Here is a 21,264-nt window from a genome sequence, read left to right as displayed (position 1 = left end):
AAAAGATATACTAAAATGTCATACATAAGCGTAATGTTGAAAAAAAAGAATTGCTTAGTTTAAACAACCCCAATTTTTAAAATAAAGATGATGATACCAAGTTCCTTACATCACTGGCATGATTTGCTCAGACACTCCACCCTACTATACAAGAGTTGATGACTCTTGGCTAGTGAAGATAGGGTAATGTATGAAGGTGCAGTGAAGAGGCTAATGAAAGAAAGCTAAGAGCTACCTAAACTTGAAGGCTTTGTTAATAAAATCTGCTGATGTGATGACAAAAAGGAAGAAATTGAAATTATAAGGATTAAATGATCGTGGTTGGGTGTTAATTGAAGTGTATATTGCTACCTAATCACCCAAAAAGTTAACACAAAGTCCTTCTGACTTTATTTACTTTGTGAGTGATTAGGTAAAATTTACACATTGATCAATACCGAACAATGATCATTTAATCCTATAATGAAAATGAAATTGTTGTGAAATAAGATTAACTGCATTACATAATACAGGGTTCATACTGAACTCTGAATGATAAATTCAAAGACCACAGACAAAGATTTAAAAGATTTTTTTGTGCTAACATTATGTATACAGGTTATATGAGAAAACAATGAATGCAAAGTACTACAGTATTGTTTAATGATGAAATTCAAACTATAATTAATTTCCTAAAATTGCTTTATAATGATCTGGAAGATAGGTTAACATTCATTGTTATTTCAGAATTATGTAACTTATGCATCAGAATTTAATACAAAATAAACTGTTCTCTTAACAGACATCAGCACTGCTTTAAATGTATTATTATTGTTGCTGTTTTTTCTCTTCAGTCATTTTGGAAAGAGAAGCCATTGCTGTCATCTTTTTCTCTGCTCTTCTCCATAGAGCGTTTGACTCTGTGAGCAGCACAATGAGTCCTTTTAACTCTGCTTCTTTCGCCTTCTGAACAGAGGAAGCATGTAGCTGGCAATGTCAGCTTCAAGACTCAGCCTTTTGGCTTTAAGTTCTTCCACTTCATCCATGGCTAACTCCTGTTTCTTTCCTTTTCTGATTTTCTCCGCATGCTCCTCCTCTGCTTTCTTATTATCCAGATAGGCATGGTACTTATGTCTTGCAGAGGAGGCATACGTCATCATTTCATTGCTAATGATGATTTCCAAAGGTCCACCTGCTATTCTCATTGTGTCAATGATAAGCCTTTGAGCTCTTAGGCTTTCTCTGCTGAGGTTCTCAACAGATACCTGTTTGTTGACAGAAAATCCTCTCTCCACTCTTGCCAGCCCATGTAACAACAACAACATTTTCTGGAGAACATTCCAAAGTTCAACATATTCCTTTCTTTTGGAAAGGACGGAATCAAATACTTATCAAAGCTTTCATCTGTTCTATTGAAGCATTTCAAGGGATGATTGTCTGATTGGATAATTTCATCCACTAATTTTCCATACTGAGTCAATATTAAATCACATCGGAACTTCACTTCTCTTCCTGCCTCATGCATAATTCTGAGGACCCTACAGAATTTCGCTTCTCCCTTTTCCTTATCTGACACAAAATGCTTTTCGTTTACATGTTTTACCCTTTTTTTCTGCCATTTCTTGTATTTCTCTTGTTCAAGCCAGATATCGTTGAAAGATCAAAGACCTAGCATTTTTAAACACGAGGTGAAACAAAACTGAAGAAGTAAATCGACTGAACAAATTTAGAATCCTTGAGCGTTTGTTACTTTTGCGCACTTTCTACATAGAGTGAACGCTTGTTCAATGTAACCAAAATTCAATTGGCTGAAGTCTTGTTAAAAAATAATCGTAAAACTTTAGTAAGCACTTTACAACATTAGATAACTAAACGCATATATAATGATATGATTACGAAAAACAAACTCCATGAAATTAGAAAACAAAAAACGTGCTGAAAATAGCTATGGTGCTGGCTTCCTTTCATGAAGGGTGTAGCTGGCTTGCTTTGATGAAGAGTGCATGTGTTATTAAAGTCGCTTCCAAGGCCAACTTTGGATGGATAAACAAATGCTTGTTTGTTATTGTGGCGGCAATGAAAATGAATGGGTCATCACAAGAAAGAAACCAGGAAAACTTGAATATACATCCTGTTTGTACCCACCACTGATTTCAATAATGAAAACGTTTAATGTGATAAAAAGTCCACAGAACTTAAGTCAATTGAATCATTGATTTATAATTTATAACCTGACTGTGACCAGAATGGCAATAATACTGGTATCCCCTGCACCTTTCATGCTTAACGGACTTTTCATACTAACACAGCATCGTATTGTTTACACTATGGGCTACTTTATTTCCATCAGACAAAATAATGACGTGATTCATCCTATTCGGTAACTGACGGATAATACCGTAAATTATCATAGTGTTGACAGTTTGGAATTATATCAGTTTGCACACATGAACATAGAAATTAAACTGCTTGTTAAATCCACGCGAATGGCAAATTTATTATTGTCATTCTTTTCCTTTGCTTGATTCGACATTGTAAATATCAGATGCAGATAACATATGTATGTACATCTGTAGCTGTGCACACACCCCTTTGCTGAAAAAATGGATTTGTCCAAGAACTGGAAATGGATCTCGAGCATGTCCATCTGTTATACTGAAAACTTCCATTAAGCATGAAATGTGCAGATGATGACAGTGTTACTCACAGTCATATTAGAAATTATAAATCTATGAATTGACTAAGTTCCTTGCACTTTTTATCACATTAAAGGTTTCCATTATTGAAATAGGTGAATTTTTTTATATAAACAAACAGGTTGGTATAGTCAGACTGTACATCCGAATCTAACAACAATGGACAATTTTATTTGTGATTATGGAAAGAAATTAAAATGTTTGGGTTTATTTCCATTTTCAAAGACTTCTAAAGACCTCAGGGTAATCTGCTCAATTTCCCCAAAATTTCAAGGCCTTGAAAATGCTACCTCATTTTTCCCAAACTCTCAAAGACCGTACAAACCCTGTAATACCAGTCCTAACACTCACCTCCTAATGCTTTGGTGTGACTCCACCGGGGTTCAAACCCGCAACCTCCCAAATCTGAGGCGGATGCTCTAACCACTAGGCCACTGGAGCAATCAGTATGATGAGCAATACACAGCTAACAATACATTATGATCATAAGTATGGCGTGTACTATTGAGCATAGATAACAGTGAATTCACAGCAATGTGATTAAAACCATGAATTCACAGCAGTGTGATTAAAACCATGAATTCAGAGCAGTGAAATTAAAACCGTGAATTCACAGCAGTGTGATTACATGATTGATAACAGTTATTTGAAGCAAAATGATTAAATGATAACCAAGGGTGCAAAAAGTGGCAACAATTTTCATTGCTGAAAATACTAATATCAAATGTTTTAAAATCTAGTCTTGCAAAGGGGTGAAAGGGGAGGTAAAAACAATGACACTGTAGTACTTGAAAAAAAAAATGTATCCAAAATTGTACAATGTTAGAGTATATTTTGACATTTAAATATTGAATAAATTATGATATTATAAATTGCACAGACTCATTTTCAGAAGACTTTCAGACAAATATCTTATTATCATATTTTTGAAACAAGATGGAAAATGATCGGTGATCTATTCAGAAAGTTTTATTTCTAACATCGCATGTCCTAGTTTTTTGTATTCATGAATTTCATTATAAATGTGAGCTGAGATCCTCACATACAGCAAGCCATCAATGCACTTGATTGGTACCTGCAAAACAAAAGAAGTGATGTTTGAATGATACTAAAAATTGAAAACAGTGTCCAATGTTTGTGAGATACAAAAATAAACAGTGCTCCTTTTACCCATTCATAATAATGATATGCACTCAATTATGAACAATACAGACTCAGATCTGCCTTCAAGATGTGCCAACAGATCGGGATCTATGTTCTCTGCTTGAAACTTTACACAGAAGAAAGAATCCTGATCCTGATCTACTGACACATGATGCAGAAGTGGAACTGCATTATTCACAGTGGAAACACATTTAAAATCAGCCAATACATGATATTGGCTATAACAAATCCTGATTGGTAAACTTCTGTAAGTGTGCAGACCTAGCACAGTCCATTATAAGTCCTCACTGTAAGTTAGCAGACATAGCAGTGTCCATTGTAAGTCCACTCACTAAATTAGCAGATATAGTACAGTGTTATAAATTAATAGACCTAGCACTGTCCATTTTAAGTACCCCCATTAAGTTAGCAGATATAGTACAGTCTGTTATACATTAATGGACCTAGCACAGTCCATTTTACAAGTCCTCACTGTAAGTTAGCAGACCTAGCAGTCTATTACAAGTCCTCACTGCAAGTTAGCAGACCTAGTAAAGTCCATTATAAATCATCACTACAAGTTAGCAGTCCAATATAAAGCTAAAGAGGTGCAATGTGTGCATCTATCTGTGCAAAGAATTTGTCTCTGATTCAATTTTATTCCCACAATGAAGAAACTGATTTATTCCAGACATGAAGTTATTAAATTTCCATGCTGTGAGACATCCTGATCCAAGCAGATAATATTTCAGCAACAAAATTTATGTGAAAATGAGAAAATATGTAACAGTGCTGATGGATGTTTTGAATCTTTGATTAAGCTATAGAATTATCTAATTTAATTGTACACTTTATGTTGGCAGCAAGTTGAATGCTCCTTCAACACTAGATTTTTTCATTATCCGGAATAAATCCACTCTTATCATAAACTGAACATATTTAAATGAAGCTTTTTCAGAATATCAGAACATGTAATATAGAAATGAGATATTTGTTTTATCTGACAATACACATGATCAACATCTCTGTGGACGTGATATAATGACAAGGTGTCGTCAACAAAAGATGAATTAACTGATCATAGGCATGTTATCTATTCATCAGTAACCCTTACTTGCACAAACACCCTATATTTCCATTCTAATATTAAGATAAATCGGCCACGAGATTCTACTGCAAGATGGTAAAAGAAACTCATTATTAATAGGATTGGTTCACATTGAAATCAATAAAGCTTTTACCCCCATGTGTAATAATAAGCCTAGTCCATGATCTTCCATTGTATCATGCATGAACTGTTCAAAAGCATGCACTAATTTCAGATCTGCTAAATTAAATGCATCATTACTATCTAATATGACTCCATGATGGTCCTGAAGTAGTAGTTGTTGTTGTTGTAGGGTTTAATGCCATTTTTCAGCACAAGATAGGCTATGCATGGCGGCCAGTATAAATGGCGGAGGAAGAACCTGGCAAAACTTGGAAAGAACCATGGACCCACAAGAAGCTACTGGCAAGCTTTCTCACGTACCCACATCGGGCCAAACCAAGACGTAAATGTTTTGATTACAATAAGATGTCTTACCTCAATATTGTATCTATGGTAAAGCTCATTCTGTACTCTCTCTGCTGTACTGTAATTAACTTCCTTTACACTGCTGTACACACCACAGGGTAGCCCAACCAGGCACATACTGCCTAAAGAATATATAACAGAGTCTGTCACAGATGTTTTGTAGAAGACATATCGATAGCCCAACCAGGCACACACTGCCTATAAAATATACAACACAGTCTATCACAAGTGTTTTGTACAAGGGAAGTTGATAGCTCAATCAAGCACAGGCAGTCTATAGAAACTAAACACAATCTATCACAGCTGTTTCATGCAAGAAGGGATATTAAAAGCCTAATCAGGCACATGTAGTCTACAGAACATATGACTCGATCTATCACAGCTGTTTTGATAATGGGATACTGATAGCTCATTCAAGCATTTGCAGCCCATAAAACATGGTATAATCTGTTTTGTACAAATAGAGATATTCCAAGTTGAGAAACAAAAAGGACTATTAAAACTTGAGAAACAAATAGGACTATTAAATAATGTGAAACAAATACGAACTTCAAAATCTTAACAAACAATATAGTATATTGGATCTCATGAAACAAATTGGTGCCAATTCATTATTATGGCTAAAATTTCATGTAATTTTATTTGTACTTTCATTCATCCTATTTTGCCTTCAGAGATGGATATTAACTGTTAGGTTTTTAAATTCATGCATTTTAGCAATCACCACCAATTCCACAAAAACTGTTACTCGTGAATTAAAGTGAATTTATTTTGCTTGTCCACTGCTATGAGGGGCAAATTGTCTGGTCTGTTCAAAAACATAGCCATAAAATAATTGTTTCATTATTTAAATTAGATAAAGCTTAGAGGAATAAGAGGCCCAAGTGAGTCTGATATCACTCAAAAAAATTTAACAGCTGACCATTTCACTTCGCAGGCTTATACAGTAATGTAAGAATGCAACCTATTTAAACAATCTCCCAAGCTTTATATCCTGCTAAATTTGCCTATTTTTGCATAATTAATATACAGAGTCTCTTGCTCATAAATTAAGTCATCCAAGATCTTGACGATATAAACCCATTCATCAAGTTTAGTTGAAACTGGATGAGAAATAAAGCCTACAGAGGCTCAGCCAATCAGATCCAATATATTCATTCATACGTACAGGTTTCACTTGTTGAATATCCTTTTGTAATTCAGTTGCCAGAGTGGTAACAAGCTTAGCCAATGTGGTACAAAATTTACTCATTAATATGAGTAGATCTTACTCATAATCGAACTTGCCCTGAACACCATCTAATCAGACATATACTTGTTATTGTGTTGAAAACCACAGCCAATCAGATGCAAAATCACCTCTATTTATATGCATGGATCTTGTTCATAATCGAATTTGCCCTGAACGCAGTCTGATCAGACATATACTTGTTATTGTGTTGAAAACCACAGCCAATCAGATGCAAAATTACCTCTATTAAGATGCATGGATCTTGCTCATAATTGTACTCCCCCAAGATTATGGTGATTAAGCTTATTTACCAAGCTGCATCAGAAATAGTTCTAGACTGGTAACAAGCTCAGACAATCTCATGTAAGGTCACATCATTAATACCTGTGGATTTCATACAGTACCATTAATACCTGTGGATTTCATATATTACCATTAATACCTGTGGATTCCATACACTACCATTAATACCTATGGATTCCATACATTACCAAAATCGTATGAGACCTTCATCATATAAGCCTATATTGAAAGTTTGATCAAAACCAGATTAAAAATATGGCATCCAGAGTGACAACAAGTTTGGCCAATCAGATACAGGATCACCTCATTAAATGTGCGGTTCTTGCTCATTACTGAAAGGCACATTTTCATCTAAATCACCAGGAAGGTTTAAAACGAGCACTCTTTACAAAATTAAAATTTCAGACTACATGATGTTCATTAGCACACACATATAAAATCAAGCTCAAATAATGATTCTTATCCATACAGTGATAACCAGTCATATTATCTTGACACCAAGCTGACCAGTCCTAACACTAACCCCTTAATGCTGAACAACAAGTGAGGCAGAAACTCGTACCATTTTTATAAGTCTTTGGTATGACTCTGCCAGGGTTCGATCCTCCCGCATAAGAGGTGGATGCTCTAACCACATAGGCCACTGGTGCAATTTATATAAATTTGCTTCTGACATGCTGAATTACAAGCCCAAAAACAATCTCCTACTGACAGACATGACCATAAAGTCTAATGTGTTTCATAATTAGAAAATGGAACTATTTGAAAGCTTTCACTTGTGTCAACATGTTAATATTCGTTGATGAACTTGAAGGAACTTATTTGGATTCTAATTCTATTACATAAAATTTTTTAGCCAGAAGGCATATAAAAAGATGTTAATAACAAATACAAGTCTGTATTTGCACTTGTTTTCTGCATCAAGGGAAATAATTTATATATGGTGTAATAATAAGTCTCGACCTGACGAATTCATTGTTTCCATACACCTTATCAAACTTGATCTTCCTACCAACCCATAACTAAACATTTAGATTTATGTATATATTACTTGGAAATGTCACATACAGTATGTCTTATGATAATGAATTTAAAAATATATAGTTCGAGGTATGTCTTGTGTTTACTGGGACATCCCTATAAATTGGCTATTAAATGAAGATTATAGGTTTTTCTTCAATTACTCAAAAATTTAAATAATTTCTATTTCATAAATTAACATGCCACAGCAAAGTCAGGGTTCGCAATAGATTTCCAAACTGAAGAGTCAGTTGACCCTTGACCCCAAAATCTCAGGAATCAAAATGAAAATCTCAGAGTTAAAACCAAACTCTTGAGTCAATTCATTTGGACAGTCACGAGCCCATAGATGTGATTCCTAATTATTAGTGGAAACAAATGATGTTTAAGATTTACTGTCTTGTTATGAATAATTAAGAAATACCTGTACAGTATTTTGTAAGAATTATACAATCTCATGTTTATTAAAGTCTTTCTCTTTGTAACTATACGTTACTGTGTGTATATTTTGTATATGAAACAGAGTATTATTTTATACTTTTCAACATATTCTATTATCAACTGCTGCAAAAATATACCCATACAAGCATGAAGGTTATATATTATTCAAATATTAAAGCTGTACATTCCTGAAACTGTCAGTTCACTTTTCCACTCATTCTTACATTTTTTAACAAATTTCAGAGATTACTCTTTTTTTCATCAGAGCTGACACTATCTTTCTGTTTCTTTGGAGTCTCAGGGTCGTAAAATGTATCACTGCCAAGTCATTTTGAGACAGAGACAGAAAAATAAATATACTTCTTTGCTCCATTGTGATTTTAAAGTTCAGATGTATGCACTGAGTGTTATGTCCGTTAAATTGTTTTCTGAATGATCCATTAATCAAAATGTTCGAGGTTTTAAATGTTTGTCGATTTAAGCAAATTAATCGGCAATAAAACTCAATCTCATCCAAAAACTGGCTTAGCAAAAAGCCATATATTCCCATTTTGTCTGATTATAATTTAAAGTGTAATCTAGCAAATGCTGATATTTGATCAGAAATTAATCCAGTGAAGTCTTAAATGATTCCAAACTTTTAAACATCCTGCTAAATGAAACAACTTGCCAATAAAACAATTAAAGTTGGTCCACTTCTGTTGACAACCGACTTTGCGAGCTGCCATAATGATATGCTCCAGTTTGGACCAGTTGATTATAATTTGATGTCCAAACATATCAATGCTGATATTTGATCAAAAAGCAGTCCATTCATGTCATAATTGTTTCCTCTTTCTCTATCATAAACTTCAAATGTAATCTCAGAACAATCCTGACTTTTGTGAACTGTTAGCTCCGCCCATATTAGATTGGTGCGATATTATTGGCCATCAAGGTTTAGACCATTGTCAATCAGTGCCTCCTACAGTAAATTTGTTATGGACAGCATACTATTTGTAAGAAACTAATCTAGAAGAGGATCAAGGGTAATTAAGACTGATGTTCTAGCCAAAATCTACATGTGTCAAAAAGACTCACAAGTCGAAATTTCCATGCATCAAAAATGGGTAATTTTTAAGTTCCACCTGTCTATTGAAAACCCCAAAAGTATATATGCATATCATACAAAAGATTGAAAATTCATACCAAACATATCTTCTGGTGCTGCTAACCTTGTTCCCCACATTTCGCATAGAAGTTGTCCTACAACCAAGAAGTAAATAATTAAACAGGAAATCTTGCACAAGACTGAAGCTGAAAGACTTAGATTCTTCACAAACCTTAATGAATTAATTATAACAGTCTGCCTTTACCTCTAGGGAAGCACTCGTCTCTATACAACTTACATGAAAACACATTTATATACTGCATTACATTAAGTACAAAACTGAACCTTTCAACAAATCTGACTTACTATAACTTTGCAAGGAGTAAGATTACAATTTCAATTCTGAGTTGATCTGTTTGTTTTTGTATCTGTACCCAAATGAACGTATCTGAACCCAAATGACTATCTGTACCTGAATATTGGTATCTGTACCCAAATGATTGTATCTGTATCTGATTACTGGTATCTGTACCCAAATGGTTGTATCTGTACCTGAATATTGCAGTTTATATCTGAATGTTTTATCTGTTAATGATCGTGTCTGTACTTTGTTTGTATCTGTATCCAGGTGATGGCATCTGTATCTAATTGTTTTGTATCTGTATCCAGGTGTTGGTATCTGTATCTAATTATTTTGTATCTGTATCCTGGTGTTGATATCTGTATCTGTTTTGTATCTGTACCTGATTGTATCTTTTTCTGCCAAATTGTAATGAAATTGAGAGAGTGAGAGTTCAGTTTTTTTTACTGTAACATTTTGTTTACTCCAGGGTCAAATGTGACCATATCCCCCAAAATTATATATCATGTTCAAAATTAATTATAACAAGTCATTTAACCCTTAAAGTGCTATATTGTTTTGTAGTACATGATCTCTCTGTGCTGAATTGTTTGAGGAAAAAAAGAAGAAAACTGCACAGTTTTTAACCTGCATGTATTTCAATAAATATACACAATAGATACACAAACTCTATATGAAAACTGATGGTGGATGTCTAAACTTTAAGATTAGCATCAAGGCACATATTTAAGTTTAACATATTTGCATGTACAGGTGCAAATACTGGTAAAATGACAAGTTACAGTTATATATCATCTGTATTTTTGTGTTTTTTAATGAAAAAGTTCAAATATATCTAAGAAATATTATATATTCTTTAGTAGTTCAACCATGTACATGTAATGTCTGTCACAATGTTATATGTAAATTGTGAAAATCACAGGTAAAGAAAAGGTAAAATTTTGTAAACATCCACTCCATGAATGTCAGAGGTAAGTTTAAACCCCCATAGTCAGTAATAAATGTTCATGAAAATTTTTCACTTGTTATTTTTTCTAATATCATCAAAACTGAAGTTCACATCTATAAACCTCAGTAAATGCTTTATTTTTTTCAATCATTGGGCGGATCTTGTGTAAAGGGTCACCTTAATTGTTCTCGTGGTCTGCCAGGTGTAAATTGCTTGGAATAGCTAGAAATCTATCCCATGCTCATTTTTTTGCTGAAGTATGGGGTTGATATCACATCGTCAGTAGCCCAGTAGGAATCAAGATCAGATTTATGTACCAAAACCATTGCTATAATCAATGCGAAAAAGAGTTTTAGTTGCTCAGGTGTGACAGGCTGCCATTTCTTCATGCGACTGTTCTCCTTCAAGTTTGCCCCATGAACTCCCTGATCTGCATAATGATTTCTTTGATCTACTATCAGATGCAATAACCTGTCATAAAAAAAAGTCTTAAATAGTCCATAGGTTCAGTATTCGCCATCTCGACATTTAATTCTGAATTACCAGTGAATGTGGGGATGACAGGCATGCCATCATTTCTCGTCTAGCCAGCATGTACATCAGACTCCAGTTCCACGTCAATTTCTGGCTCAAAATCACTCTGACATGGGCATTTCCATCAACAATTCGCCAGCTCGAATATTTTCATCCTCCTCAGATCCTTCAAAATCATTGTCATCATCACTATCAGAAGCCATTACTTGTTGCAAGAAATCACCATCATTATTCAGCGTCAGCCATTTTAGTTTTTTCCAGGTACCACGTGCTCAAAAGTGAGTATTTGTAAAACTTCTTCACTAAATGCATAGTAAAGTACAACGGAATGCTTGTTCCAGGCCTATATAAACCAATCAAGTATAGTTTTACAAGCAGTCATGGCTAGTTGAAGTAAATAGGATGTGTATATTGTTGCTTACCTGGAAAATGACTTAAGTCGCGACAAGCACTACGAGACATCAACCGACAGCGCAACTAATGTCGCGACTAGTACTTTAAGGGTTAAAGAAGAATATCAATGCTTCAAACATGGTGGACTCAAAGACTGGGACCTGGCCAATTATTCTCTAAACTTTCTAAATATAAAACTGAAGCTCAAGATCAAAGTTTGAAAACTCTGACTTCTGATGAGAATGAAATTAGGTCTAAATTGAAACTCTGACATTCTAAGACATTTGAGAATGAATGAAAATAAGTTTAAACTGAAAAATGACATTCTGGAGCTCAGATGAGATTAAATATAGGTCCAAAGAACATTCTCAATGTTCGTTCCTCTATTAACATGCAAATTTACATTATGTATATTTTCTTCAAGTATCATATTTGATTTTTTTTCTTAAAGTGGCACTCGAGTTTCTTACTCAGTAAGTTTTGAGATGAGGCCTTAATGGAGCTGAATGGACATAATTATCTTGAACCTCTCTCAAACCAACAATGTCTTAACTAATTCTCTCTGTCCCTTGAAGACGTAAGTTAATAAGGTTCGATTGGAACTACATAGCAGTAATTGATATTGTATGACATATAGTTGTAAATTGTATCAGAGATGTGAGAGGCTCATGGGAACTAGATAATATAAACTGATAAAATTAGTACTCTATATAGTTGTAAACTGTATCAGAGATCAGAGGCTAATGGGAACTACCGAACAGTCTCTGACAAAGTATGTTAAATGGTTGTAAATTTAGTTGACTTGAATGCCAGTTTATTTTATTTTACAAATAGTTGTTAGTACTTAAATGAAGGGAAAAGATTATGTGTAAAATTTTCTATTATCATGCTAAAGACCACAAATAAGATTACACTTGAGGGAATACATAAGTAATTCCCATGAGGGATTTTTTTCAGTGACTGACATGACATCATGTGAATTTGTAATTAATTTCAATTACCCTGCAATATTTATATATGTAAATGACTTAATTTAGTTTACTGACTAAATATTTGAAATATTGGAAAACAGGTATAAGAACATCTGGCCATCAGCAGTGTACGAACTACCCATTCCAGTCAATTCATATATCTCCACATTTCCGCTTTAAAGAACTCTCAGTATGATTGTTTCTGTTGATTCTTTCTTAAAGAATATAGAATTTTCTCACTGAATGTGGCTTTTCTTGGGAAGATCAGAAGTTGACAATTAGTTTCAATGCACATTAGACAACATTACACATCAGGCCTGATTCTTTAAAGTATATCATTACCTTTGAGGCATGTAATCTTGGATTAGTAACATTTGGAATAAAGACCACTTCAACCTGGAAAGCCACTGCATTATTTCTAATTATTGTAGAGCCAAAAAAGCATCCAATGTATGCATCAAGGCAGTACATCTGGCTGCATTATCATACCTGCCTCCCTACAAAGGTCATCCATGTAAGTCTTGATCTTCTCTGGTCCAACTGCCTCCCAGAAATTCAAAACCACATGCATAGCCAGATATGGACTGTAGTCATGCAACCCTGAAAATTTCACCAGAAAGTAAGTGACAACTAATGTAATAAATTATTTAAGTAATAAACTGATTAATTACCACTGAGTAAACCAAGAAAAAGGTCACTGCAGCCATTTAAACATTATATAAAGGTAAATGTCATGAAGGCAGACTGAAAGAGAAACTGAATGGTAGATAGACTGACATGAACTGAGAAAGAAACTGAAGCCAGTGCTTCTTCCATCACTCAACATGTTAAATATCAAAGACTTTTGTCTGACCTTTTAATTTTAAGTATTCAATATTATCAATATAACTGCAATTTTGGGATATTTGTCACCTGAACTCTTCCCAGATACACACATGGGAGTGTAATGGGATAAATAGGAAAGCCAGTATCTAAATAAACAGATATACTGGTTGCTATACAGGGTACGTGGGCAACAATGGAACAAAAAATAGTTACTGGTTGCATTAGACAGGTGGAATATATATGCTTCTGGTTGATTACACCAGGACTGTCAGACTGTTCTACATTTTATTTATTCCCTAAGAATATGTGACAAATTTTTTGACAGCAGTTCAGAAATCTGAAGTTTTTTTTATAATATGAAACTGTATTGCAAATCAGTAAAGAAGGGAAGATACTCCAAGAAACAAGATTATTATTGTCCTTACCAATAACGGAAAATCACAAACATACAGCCTTGTGTATCACCAACTCCTTCTCATACCATACAAGTGTTAACAAATTAAAATGATAAGGACAAACCTCCACGATGTGATTGAAAAGTTATTTTTGAGATGGTAAATGAATTTCTATTTAAGCCAGAAGCATGACTTTTAGCAAACAACAGCCTATGCAGCAGAAATTCCAGTATGAACTAGCACCATTTTTACAAGTCATTGTGAGTAATTTTCTGCAAGGTATTGTGGTTATGACTGGTCAGGATTCAATTTGAAAGATTTTTCACTGATAAAATATGTAACACTGAACCAATTTTACTCATAATACTCTGAAGAAAACTGCACATAATTTTTACTTGCAAAAATGAATGATTTGTACAGGAATTTCCATGAGGCTGTTACAGTTAAACATATATCCTACCCCCCACCCCCACCCCCGGGACAGCACTTCAAAAAAACTTCTGTATTAGGTTGTGTTTCAAACTATTTTGATTCTGACAGTGGAAGGTTGGTTAGGAAAATCACTTCTGTTGTGGGTTGTGTTAACAAAATGAGAAATCGCTGGTGGGGCTGTCAGAAGAAAAAAAAACGAATATATATTTAAAATCGCATCTAACCCCCTCCTAGTGGTCTAATGTGAATAAAGCATTGGGTTAGAAAATGATGCTAGTACACGTGACTGCCTGTAATTTGTATGAATTTGCATACTTTTAAAGCAGTGATATGCGTTATGCAAATTAAGTCAACGTTGTGGATATAAAATATGTGCTTTGTGCAGTATGCAATTTTTATTCAACTTTTAACTTTAAAGTGCATTTTGTGACGTAATTCGCACTGCCAGTAATGGTCTCAAGCATTTATGGTAGTGTTAACCTTATTTTCATGATGGAAGTTTTACAAATGCGTGTTTCAAATAAGGGCCACACAGAATACCAAAATGGCTGAATTTCAACATGGTTTGTCTTCAGACGACATTATCAGTCGGCAAATACTGGCTGGTGATAGCTATGATGACAATGAATTTCATGTATATTGGTCTGTTGGACATTGGGAAAATGTCCCTGGAAATACCAGTGTGTGATTTTGAGTCCAAAATTGATGTTGAGTGCGAGTCTGATGTACATGTCGGATGGATAATATGCCGGTTATATTTATTCAAGATACCCATGTCTGAACAAGCAGACGATGGGAATGTTGGACTTAAAACCCTAATACAGCATTATGGAAGAGAAAAAATCTGGCATAAGAGACATAGCAAAGCACTGATTCAAGGAAGTGAATCTTGGGCAGAGTTCTTGTTAATAAAAACTCAGAGGTCTCAGAAATGCTTAATCACCTGATGTTATTCGTTTCTTGTGCAATTTTTACTCATCAAGAATTTTCACAGTATCATTAAAAAATAATGTAATCTGCACCAAATTGAGTTCTTTGAGAAGAAATTCATTTTTTAACCCAAAAATCACTGAAGCTATGAGTTCTGGCATTCAAATCTCACATTAAATAACAGCTGAAGTAGCCATGATAGTAATTTTAGGATGCAACTGTAGTAATTTCACTTTTGGTTATTCAAATCTTTAATGTGATGGAGGAACATAGCTCCAAAATAAACACATCAATTTTAGAACTTGTTCATTGACTTTGAATCAAGTATATAATCCAAGTCCAACTGAACTGTTAGAAAGTTTTTAATTCTTTTGACAACATCATGATTAGCTGTCAAATATGGAGTAAGCCTATGGTCTTTCTGCCATCCCAACCAAGACCTCACCACAACCACATGACCATGCCCAACAATATCACAATAATAATTGCTATAGAACTAGAGATGACATCTGAGCATTTTGATTTCAGTAGAGCCTTAACAGAGTGGAACAGTAAGAAAGAGTGACAGATGTTAGGGAGATATTTAACAATGGCTATTCCTCCTGCCATCACTCCCTCATTGGAGATCACCACTCCCTCACTGGAGATCACACACACACAAAACTTTGAGTAAATCCTGAAATCCTGGCAGCATCCCAGCAGGGGAGATAACTTAACTATTTTATTTGATTTTATTGGTCTCTGGTTATCCCATAGTATTTGTTACTTGAACATTATCTTACAGTGTGTCCAGTCAGCATGGTCAAAAAAGGCTTACAACCATTGAGTTGTTGAAGGACTCACATTACTACAGATATGAAAAAATGAGAACCATACTATAAATCAGTGAAGATAAAATAGAGTATATATGGGTCTGACTGTCCCTGATTGGTTGATAATGAAAGTAACATTTTAGTAAAAAGAATCTTTTGAGATCTTTTTCTACCAGTAACTTTTTTGTTGTTGAGTTTAATTATAGTGGCGTGCACACAATTTTGCATGTGCCACTTTTTTCTGACTGCACCGCAGCCTGCTAGTTGTTCCTGGGGAAGGGGATGGTACCACCTCCCCAAGGCTTTTATGGATTCAAGGAACCCTGATAGTTTGGCCTCAATCTGTGGGTCCATAAAGGTCCCTACAGTTGAATGGTTGGCTGTCATTAGTGGGAAGGAGAGCTCGGAAACAGTCCTGCTTGCTTTACAGCGCTGGTTTCTTGTTGCATTTGCCTGGTGTTTCTTGCAATTTTTTTTTGTCTTATTTTTTCTTATTTTTTTCTTTTTTTTTCTTCTTCAAAATGTTCTAAAAGGAGGGGGGATGTTCTATGCTGTTTATAGAGGTTCTTAGTAGAAATCATGTATGAAGAGAGGTTTTCAAGGTTTTTATGGTATTACTAGTTGAGGTGTTTAGGGTGTGTTTTCTACGTTATTTATAAGTTTTTAGATATTACCTCTTTAAGTTATTTATTAATTAATGTTTTTAGAGACTGAATGTTATTTATACTTTCTTTAGCAAGAGACCGGAGTCCTAGCCGATTACACGGTTTGTTAAGGACATCTAGGACCGGAATCCAAGCTGATTACTCGGTTCGTTAAGGACATCTAAGACATCCGATTTTGCGGTTTCCTTAGTTTTTATGTAGGTGCTTCCTAAGTGAATTATTTATTAATACTTTTATAAAATTGAATGATATGTTATGGGTTTTTATGTGGTGGCTTCTAAATTTATTTAGCTAGTTACTGGGTCTTTTGGTTTTGTGGGGATAATAATTATATTTTGTTCCTAAGTCCTGCTGAGTCTATGAATTGATTTATATTTTTATATGCTGATTGTTTATTTTTATTAGAGTCCATAAGTAACTCTGGGTATGTGTGTGGTGATCCAATCTCTTTTTGGTTTTTGATAAATATTTTCCGAGCAGGTTGATATTTTGGGCATATATTGAATACGTGGTGTAGATCTTCGGTGGTTTGGCAGTTAAAGCAGTTAATGGTTGCTGGTTTGGGTCCTATAAACCTTCCAAAACTGCTTGCTAGTTTAGTTTTTCCAGTTATTATCCTGTTTATGGGTTTCTGTTTTAAATAGGTACCCTTAGGTAGCTGTATGTTCCTATCTACGGTTTTTTGGGTTTCATGGTGCTTTTTACTTTTTGTGGAGGAGTTCCAAAAATCTTGCCATGTTTGGTCTATATATGCTTGTGTGAAGCTTATTGCTTCTGTAGAGCTATAGTTAAGCTTGATAGAGTTTTGATCTCCTAGTTTGGTTTTTGCAACTTTGTCTGCTGTTTCGTTGCCAGAGATTCCAATATGCAACGGTATCCACATGAGCTCGACTAATTGATGTGCTGTGATGATATCGTCAATTAATTGGCATGCTCTGTCGAGGAATTGTTCCCTAGTGTGTGTATTGCGATTTTGGATCGATTTGATAACGCTTAGGGAATCGCTTATAATGACTGCTTTAGGTATTTGGTTGTCTTTGATCCATTGTAGTGATTCAAGTATAGCCCAGAATTCAGTGGTGTAAATGGAGCAATAGTCAGGTAATCTGGATCCCATCTGTATATTGAATTCAGGGATTGCTGCTGCTGTTCTTGGTGGGTTGTTTGTTTTTGATCCATCAGGATATATTTTAACATAGTCCGGGTAATTTTGGTTGATTTCGTTTACCAGTACAGGTTTTAGTAAGATTTCTTGTCCTTCTTTATTGCCTAATTTGGTACCTTCAATGTTAATCCTTGGTGGTTTTTGTAACCATGGAGATTTGTTCTGGTCTGTATTGTTTGTGACCTGTTTTTTTAGTAGAGGTATCTTTTCTCTTAGTTCAAGGATTACTTTGCCACTTGGTGTGATGGGTATGATTTTGGGTTTGAAGACAACTTTACACTTATTTATAGCTATTTTGGTGGGATGGTTGTCTGGGTGGGTATCTAATTGAATGGAGTATCGGAGGAGCAGTTCTTGCCTACGTAATTTTAAGGGTAGTTCTCCTGTTAGTGTTTGTAGTTCTTCTAATGAGGTTGAGGGGAGTGTTCCTGTGCATAATAGTAAGGCTTTTCTCTGTAACTGAAACAAGTGAGAGACATTGTTTTATTAACATAATTTCCGTCCCTTTACAGACCTGAGTTGGGACGACTCATTACTGAAATCAGCAGCTGACTCCTTGGTGCAGTATTGAAAGCACACATTTCAAATTTGTGTTATGTCCAGAAAATGGTGCAGCTGTTATGGTTTTCTTTTTACAAAAGCTGTCGTCATAGATGTGTCTATACTGATACAGATTTGATTATGAGCACTTAAAATTTTAAGTAATTGAATTTTAATATCATGGTGTTTGCACAGGTTTACAGTGGGAACTGAATTATCACAGTGAGTCCTGAATTCTTGAGTTTTGTACAGAAACATAGAATCCAAGCAGAATACATCCAGAAATGTAGAGGTTTCAATCTTGGATTTAGTCTCCCTGTTGCATTTCACATTGATATGCATATTCAAAGACAATTAGTATAGAACTAGGAAAAGTAAGTGACAAATTTAGATAGATTTCATAGACGAGACAAACAGTATGTGGGGGAACAAGATCATAAGAACTGGCTGGAATGGAGAAGTATAATAAAAACAATAATGAGTAGAAGTGTGACTGTTTTTTTAGTGTGCAACATTTTTTTCTCAGCTTCAGTAAGAAATCACATCAAAGAGAAGACCTTCTGCTTATTTATGTTCTGGTCTGTTCCTGTCCATTTTGGTGATTATGTCCAATGAATCAATATGGTTGGAAAAAAAATTGACAAATTTGGCAAATTATGATTATCAGTATACACTGTACTTCTGCCTGAGAGATGTGAATAATTTTATTTCTTGGTTTGTTGATTCTGGTTGTTGCTCAATTCAAATGCATCACTGAAAAACACTGATGCATTATCATACTTTGTTACAAATATTTATTACAGATGCATATCTCCAGATATTGGTGAATATAGCTTAAATAAGTTATAACAGTTCTAGTTGGAACAATGGACATTGTTAGAGAAACTTTAACTTCAAGTGAGCTAAAATGTAAACTTTTCGGCAGCATGTGATGCAGGATTGCTTAAGACTTCTCCATCTCATATGCTCACCATGAAAAATACATTTGTACAAACTGATGATGACATTTTGGTAAGTCAGAAAGGCATAATAGATGATATTCAAAGGTCTACAAAAATTACTAGAGTCAAAATATATAAACTAATACAGCTGTGGCAAAAATGATTGACTAGTACCTTTGCTGTTGTTGCCACAGTTGATTAGTTGGTTGATTTAGTTTGGCTTGGTTTGTTTTGGGGGGTGGGTGGGGTAAAAATATACTATGTGGAGGAAGACCCCCGAAAGATCACCAACCCAAATTGGTTGATCTGTGACAAAAACTCGCTCTCTGAGATGTGCAAGTGATGTAAAAGCAAGAACCTTAGTACACATGGGCATATGGAGCCTCTGTTGATTTGATGTTTATCTCCAACAGCCGAAGTCATTTAGACATGAGATCTCGGGTTTCGGTAGATCATTATGGCCTATACACCATTTTCAGATGAAAAGAATTCTATATATGGCAGTAAGTTTTAATGTTGAAGAAAATCCAAGTAATTTTGAGACACCAAACACCACTTATGTAGAACCACTGACCTTCCACAAGTAACTGACAACTTTCTCATTTACACACTGGAGGCAAGTAATCACATGACAAGCATCTTGTACCACTCGGCCATGGAAGCCCCTCAGGCCATAGGTGTAAGTCTCATATGAAAGACTAGAAGTGGAAGATAGAACCTGTGACAACTGGATTGAAAGTGTAGAATGTTACTGCTAGGCCGTCAGTGATGATGAGGATGCTGTTGATACAGTTAACTGACAATGATTTTACGAGTACTCTGGGAAAAATGATTCCTTGACTTTCATCCATTTTTTAAAAATCTAATTAATAATATAAAAACGTTTGACTTGCTATATTTCTTTTGCTGTTTTAAACTTTATATTACTCTTGCAACAAGCATCAAAATAAGACATCAGTAACTGAATTATATGTTCTTACAAAAGATGATATAGTGTAAAAGTAGGCAGAAATAATGTAACATTACTTCCACAGGCATTAATGGTTTTTTTGTCTTCTGACAAATCACGTATTATAAGTTTACCAAAACATTTATTGAAAAAAAATTAATAATAAGGAATCATAGCATCTGACCACACATTTAAAGCAATACAAGATTTAACTATTATTCTAATCAAAAGCAGCATGCCTGAGAACAAAGAAAAATAGCAAAACATAGTGCTCACTTTAGTAAACACACAGTTTAGTAAGGATACAAATTCATGATATCTGTATTAGAACAGAAATCCCTATTATAAAATCTGTATTCATGGATATTAAATTAGGAGGTATTAAGGGACCGATCAATGACATATACAAATAATAAGCCACGATGAAAATTTGTGATTTCACAGTTTCCAAGACATACATGGCTGACAGACAAACAAAAGGACAAAAGATTGATTATAATGAAAGAATACAAATAAAAATATGCCGTAGATTATATGATCTGTAAGAATTCATGACATTACCTCCAGCCAGCTGTCATTTAAATTGCTTATGTCCCCAATCCAATATTAACATCGCTTCTACTGCCCACTAACCCATAGCCAGAAATTATGTTAAAAAAATATGCTTCTGTAGGGGGCAGTGTTTTTCGATTAAAACACATCTGATGGTGGATCATTATTTTTTTAAAATGCTTCTGTTGTGGGTTGGTTGAATATGAAAGTGTCTTCCCCCCGGGGGTATATGTTTTACTGGAACAGCCATATTTCCAGTCACCTGCTACAGCACATACTGTTAACTGAAATTAAAATTCTTGTAACACCTCAAAATAATGTTGCTCTTGAGTAGTTAAGGTACATGGTTATCATTTTAAAGTGGTCTTATT

The 21,264-nt window shown here is 34.6% G+C and overlaps 1 protein-coding gene across 6 annotated transcripts in view; it reads right to left on the bottom strand.

Moving 5' to 3' along the window:
* Nucleotides 1–625: 625 nt before the first annotated feature.
* Nucleotides 626–21,264, bottom strand: part of LOC149797133 (uncharacterized) — a 39,175-nt gene continuing 18,536 nt past the window's right edge. For 4 of the 6 annotated variants that reach the window (XM_089961802.1, XM_089961801.1, XM_089961800.1 and 1 more), the window contains 4 exons: nt 13,177–13,287; nt 9,578–9,634; nt 5,404–5,516; nt 626–3,750 (listed from right to left, as the gene is read on the bottom strand). In XM_089961802.1, the coding sequence (XP_089817928.1) occupies nt 3,631–3,750; nt 5,404–5,516; nt 9,578–9,634; nt 13,177–13,287 (401 nt within the window). In that variant the 3' untranslated portion in view covers nt 626–3,630. The remainder of the gene's footprint in view (nt 3,751–5,403; nt 5,517–9,577; nt 9,635–13,176; nt 13,288–21,264) is intronic. The other 2 variants (XM_089961805.1, XM_089961803.1) reach the window with 2 other exon arrangements.

This window comes from Sinohyriopsis cumingii, chromosome 6, assembly GCF_028554795.1.
Source record: "Sinohyriopsis cumingii isolate HCF-2022 chromosome 6, ASM2855479v2, whole genome shotgun sequence".
Lineage (NCBI taxonomy): Eukaryota > Metazoa > Mollusca > Bivalvia > Unionida > Unionidae > Sinohyriopsis > Sinohyriopsis cumingii.
The sequence above is the reverse complement of the archived record's forward strand: the minus strand, read 5'-3'. Positions and strand labels throughout refer to the sequence as shown.